Genomic DNA, 5173 nt, shown 5'->3' with positions numbered 1-5173 from the left:
CACGTCGTAGTCGTAGTACGAGTCCCGCACGGCGTCCTGGACCACCATGTTGGCCGCCCACGTCACTGCGTGGGTCCTCAGGGCTGCGGCGGTGGGCAGGTGTGGTTCCGGGGCTGCAGAACAGAGGACAGGGGTGGGGTCAGGATAGAGGTGGGGTCAGGATAGAGGTAGGGTCAGGATAGAGGGGGGGTCAGGATAGAGGTGGGGTCAGGATAGTGGGGGGTCAGGATAGAGGTAGGGTCAGGATAGAGGGGGGTCAGGATAGAGGTGGGGTCAGGATAGTGGGGGGTCAGGATAGTGGGGGGTCAGGATAGAGGGGGGTCAGGATAGAGGTAGGGTCAGGATAGAGGGGGGTCAGGATAGAGGTAGGGTCAGGATAGTGGGGGGTCAGGATAGTGGGGGGTCAGGATAGAGGGGGGTCAGGATAGAGGTAGGGTCAGGATAGAGGGGGGTCAGGATAGAGGTAGGGTCAGGATAGAGGGGGGTCAGGATAGAGGTAGGGTCAGGATAGGGGTGGAGTCAGGATAGAGTTGTCAGGATAGAGGGGGGTCAGGATAGAGGTAGGGTCAGGATAGAGGGGGGTCAGGATAGAGGTAGGGTCAGGATAGTGGGGGGTCAGGATAGAGGTAGGGTCAGGATAGAGGGGGGTCAGGATAGAGGTAGGGTCAGGATAGAGGGGGGTCAGGATAGAGTTGTCAGGATAGTGGGGGGTCAGGATAGAGTTGTCAGGATAGAGGTAGGGTCAGGATAGTGGGGGGTCCGGATAGAGTTGTCAGGATAGAGGGGGTTCAGGATAGAGGGGGTTCAGGATAGAGGTAGGGTCAGGATAGTGGGGGGTCAGGATAGAGTTGTCAGGATAGAGGTGGGGTCAGGATAGAGGGGGTTCAGGATAGAGGTATGGTCAGGATAGTGGAGGGTCAGGATAGAGGTAGGGTCAGGATAGTGGGGGGTCAGGACAGGGGTGAGGACACCACCAAGCTAACACCTCAGACCCTTACCTCGAACCAGCAGGATCCAGATCTGCTCCTCAGGGCCGATGAAGACTAGGACCAGTCTCTGGACCACATGTCTGCAGTTCAGGTCCAGAGGCAGCGTGACGGGGTGCCAGGGATTCCCACGGTACCTGAAGGCAGCACCAGGAGCAGGTGAGCAAACAGAGAGGTGTTGTGGTTCTAGAGGCCCCTGGCCCTGGAGGTTCTGGTCCTACTTGAGTCCACAGTGGATGAGTCTCAGGATGTCTCGTCCTCGCAGGTTCAGTTCAGAGCTTCTGTTCCACCAAGACGCCTGAAGAGATTCCTGATCTGCCGCCGCCGGCGTCTTCAACGTTCCACCTGAAACACGGAGGAACGTCACTGTGACGCCTGAAGCCCCGCCCACACGAAGCCCCGCCCACCAGACCTCGCGTGTCAAGACAGTGACCTCTGACCTGTGACCTCGGCCAGGAAGATGAAGCGGATCCACTGAGGTCCCTGTTCCTGGATCAGCAGCAACGTGATTGGCTGGCAGTCAAACCCCGCCTCCTCCTTCACCTGCATGTCGAGGGAACATGAGAAGGTTGAGGGAACATGAGAAGATTGAGGGAACATGGGAAGGTTGAGGGAACATGAGAGGATTGAGGGAACATGATAAGGTTGAGGGAACATGGGAAAGTTGAGGGAACATGATAAGGTTGAGGGAACATGGGAAAGTTGAGGGAACATGATAAGGTTAAGGGAACATGGGAAAGTTGAGGGAACATGAGAGGATTGAGGGAACATGAGAAGGTTGAGGGAACATGAGAGGATTGAGGGAACATGATAAGGTTGAGGGAACATGGGAAAGTTGAGGGAACATGATAAGGTTGAGGGAACATGGGAAAGTTGAGGGAACATGAGAGGATTGAGGGAACATGATAAGGTTGAGGGAACATGGGAAGGTTGAGGGAACAGGAGAACGTTGAGGGAACTCGCCTCCCTCCTCAGCGCCTCCTCCAGGTTCTCCCCGACCTCCACCCGGCCGGCGGGGAGGTACCACTGCTTGTAACAGTCCTGCTTGGCCTCCTGCACCATGAGCACCTCCTCCTGGAGGAGAACACCAGGAGAACACATGAGCACCTCCTCCTGGAGGAGCACCTCCTCCTCCTCCTCCTCCTCCTCCTCCTCACCTTGTCGTTGAAGACGACGGCGCAGACGATGTAGGTCACGTTCTTCTTCAGGGCGGCAGGTTTGCTCTGGTCCAGCCCGACGTCACAGCCGGTGACCTCTGACCCCTGACCCCTCAGGAGAAGCTCCACCTGCTCCTCCACCTGCTGCACCTCCTCCTCCTCCATGTTCTCCACCACCTCCTGCTCACCAGACAGACCTTCAACCGTGAATCTTAGTGTTCCAATTTCATAGTCGCCACCGTCAGTGTTCAGTCAGTGTTCAGTCAGTGAGTGTTCAGTCAGTCAGTCAGTGTTCAGTCAGTCAGTGTTCAGTCAGTGTTCAGTCAGTCAGTGTTCAGTCAGTCAGTCAGTGTTCAGTCAGTCAGTGTTCAGTCAGTCAGTGTTCAGTCAGTGTTCAGTCAGTCAGTGTTCAGTCAGTGTTCAGTCAGTCAGTGTTCAGTCAGTCAGTGTTCAGTCAGTCAGTGTTCAGTCAGTGTTCAGTCAGTCAGTGTTCAGTCAGTCAGTGTTCAGTCAGTCAGTGTTCAGTCAGTCAGTGTTCAGTCAGTGTTCAGTCAGTCAGTGTTCAGTCAGTGTTCAGTCAGTGTTCAGTCAGTCAGTGTTCAGTCAGTCAGTGTTCAGTCAGTGTTCAGTCAGTCAGTGTTCAGTCAGTCAGTCAGTGTTCAGTCAGTCAGTGTTCAGTCAGTCAGTCAGTGTTCAGTCAGTCAGTGTTCAGTCAGTCAGTGTTCAGTCAGTGTTCAGTCAGTCAGTGTTCAGTCAGTCAGTGTTCAGTCAGTGTTCAGTCAGTCAGTGTTCAGTCAGTCAGTGTTCAGTCAGTGTTCAGTCAGTCAGTGTTCAGTCAGTGTTCAGTCAGTCAGTGTTCAGTCAGTCAGTCAGTGTTCAGTCAGTGTTCAGTCAGTCAGTGTTCAGTCAGTGTTCAGTCAGTCAGTGTTCAGTCAGTCAGTCAGTGTTCAGTCAGTCAGTGTTCAGTCAGTCAGTGTTCAGTCAGTGTTCAGTCAGTCAGTGTTCAGTCAGTGTTCAGTCAGTCAGTGTTCAGTCAGTCAGTGTTCAGTCAGTGTTCAGTCAGTCAGTGTTCAGTCAGTGTTCAGTCAGTCAGTGTTCAGTCAGTCAGTCAGTGTTCAGTCAGTGTTCAGTCAGTCAGTGTTCAGTCAGTGTTCAGTCAGTCAGTGTTCAGTCAGTCAGTGTTCAGTCAGTGTTCAGTCAGTCAGTGTTCAGTCAGTGTTCAGTCAGTCAGTGTTCAGTCAGTCAGTGTTCAGTCAGTCAGTGTTCAGTCAGTGTTCAGTCAGTGTTCAGTCAGTCAGTGTTCAGTCAGTGTTCAGTCAGTGTTCAGTCAGTGTTCAGTCTAACACCGGTGAGAAGAGGCTTTACAGGAAGTTGGTCACCAGTTAACAGGGAAACCAGTTCATCCGAAACACCGCATGATGGCTAATGAAGGGTTAAACTGCGCATCGCTGCAGAAGGAGTCGCAGTAACGGTGTAAAAGTACTCGATTACAAACACAAGATAACGACACCAACACGTCGGGACTCAATTATTGGAATCAAGGAGTGTAAAGGGAGAAATAAGAGAAATGACGCGCGTGCACGGACCTGTTCGCGCGGCACCGCCTCTCTGTTTTGACATCTGAGACGAACAGCGTCACTTCCGCTTTCGGTCTGGAAACGTCCTGCCGCAGTAAAAGCCCCGAGTTGTTTAAAATCCCCGTCCGGCTCCTTCCGTCGGATTCACTGCCTGAAACTAAACACGTGGTGGTTTTAAGACTCCGGAACGTGTTTGACATCGTGTAAACATCGCTAATGTCTGATGGAAGACTTTAATTCCTCACTAACGGTCCGTGTCGGGCCGTAAAAGCTTTTATTGTGAAACGGCTTGTGTTTCCTGTGCTCGTCGGCGTAACGTGTGAGGTCACAGAGGAGCTAATCGGCTAACAGGCTAAAGGGGACGAGCTGAAGTAAGCAGGTGAGCTTCAAGTGTTTGTGTGCGCGTGCGTGCGTGTGTGTGTGTGTGTGTGTGTGTGTGTGTGTATAAAGACGTTGCTGGTCTCAGGTTGGATTTCTTGTGTTGCAGAAGGCCGTGGTGCGTTCAGGGTCCTCCGTTTTCTCCAGCCCCCTGGTGGCCAGCAGAGGGACTGCAGCCTGCCAGGATGCTCGTGTAGCTCCGCGGTCCCGGTCCCGCTCCCAGACCCGGTCCTGGTCCCGCTCCCAGACCCGGTCCCGGTCCCGCTCCCAGACCCGGTCCTGGTCCAGGTGATGTCCCGCCACAGCAAGCTGCAGAAGCAGGTCCTGGCCCTGTACCGGCAGTTCCTGCGGGCCGGCCGGGACAAGCCGGGCTTCCTGCCCCGGATCCAGGACCAGTTCCGGGACAACGCCCGCATCAAGAGGACGGACGTGATGCACATCGAGTACCTGATCCGCCGGGGCCAGAGGCAGCTGGACCAGCTCCGGGACCACAACACCAAGCAGCTGGGCTCCTTCTCCAAACCCCCAGACCCCATCTGAAGACCCGGACCCCGTCTGGAGACCCAGACCCCGTCTGGAGTCCCGGACCTTGAGCAGAACCTCATCAATAAAATACCTTCAAGCTCGTCCTCCTTCCTCAGTGTCGTCATTCTGTCTATTATCTATCTATTATCTATCTATCTATTATCTATCTATCTATCTATTATCTATCTATCTATCTATTATCTATCTATTATCTATCTATCTATTATCTATCCATCTATCTATCTATTAGCTATCTATCTATCTATCTATCTATCATTCTATCTATCCATCTATCTATCCATCTATCTATCCATCTATCTATCCATCTATCTATCCATCTATCTATCCATCTATCTATCCATCTATCTATCATTCTATCTATCTATCCATCTATCTATCTACCATTCTATCATTCTATCTATTATCTGTGGGGAGGAAGTTGCTGTGACACTACAATAGTAACGACCTGGAACCACAGTCAGAACCAGAACCAGAACCAGTCAGAACCAGGACCAGAACCAGAACCAGGACCAGGACCAGGTGTTCAGGA

At 52.8% G+C, this 5173-nt stretch overlaps 2 protein-coding genes across 3 annotated transcripts in view; one reads left to right on the top strand and one right to left on the bottom strand.

Annotated features, from left to right (window-relative positions):
• Positions 1 to 4096, bottom strand: part of nudt18 (nudix (nucleoside diphosphate linked moiety X)-type motif 18) — a 4580-nt gene extending 484 nt beyond the window's left edge. The window contains exons 1-7 of one of the 2 annotated variants that reach the window (XM_080521941.1): positions 3730 to 4096; positions 2144 to 2323; positions 1950 to 2060; positions 1427 to 1529; positions 1208 to 1331; positions 999 to 1123; positions 1 to 113 (exon numbers count right to left, since the gene is read on the bottom strand). The exon at positions 1 to 113 is cut by the window's left edge and continues 484 nt beyond it. In XM_080521941.1, the coding sequence (XP_080378067.1) occupies positions 1 to 113; positions 999 to 1123; positions 1208 to 1331; positions 1427 to 1529; positions 1950 to 2060; positions 2144 to 2308 (741 nt within the window). In that variant the 5' untranslated portion in view covers positions 2309 to 2323; positions 3730 to 4096. Of the gene's footprint in view, positions 114 to 998; positions 1124 to 1207; positions 1332 to 1426; positions 1530 to 1949; positions 2061 to 2143; positions 2460 to 3729 lie in introns of those variants that run through there. The other variant, XM_080521940.1, reaches the window with a different exon arrangement.
• sdhaf1 (succinate dehydrogenase complex assembly factor 1) overlaps positions 1 to 4727 on the top strand; it is a 7853-nt gene extending 3126 nt beyond the window's left edge. The window contains exon 3 of the mRNA XM_080521942.1: positions 4208 to 4727. Within this exon, the coding sequence (XP_080378068.1) occupies positions 4208 to 4638 (431 nt within the window). The 3' untranslated portion in view covers positions 4639 to 4727. The remainder of the gene's footprint in view (positions 1 to 4207) is intronic.
• The last annotated feature ends 446 nt before the right edge of the window (positions 4728 to 5173 follow it).

The sequence above is a fragment of the Blennius ocellaris genome, assembly GCF_963422515.1.
Source record: "Blennius ocellaris genome assembly, contig: SCAFFOLD_214, whole genome shotgun sequence".
In the NCBI taxonomy this organism is placed as follows: Eukaryota; Metazoa; Chordata; class Actinopteri; order Blenniiformes; family Blenniidae; genus Blennius; species Blennius ocellaris.
Note: the sequence above shows the minus strand (reverse complement) of the source record. Positions and strands in the feature narration are given on the sequence as shown.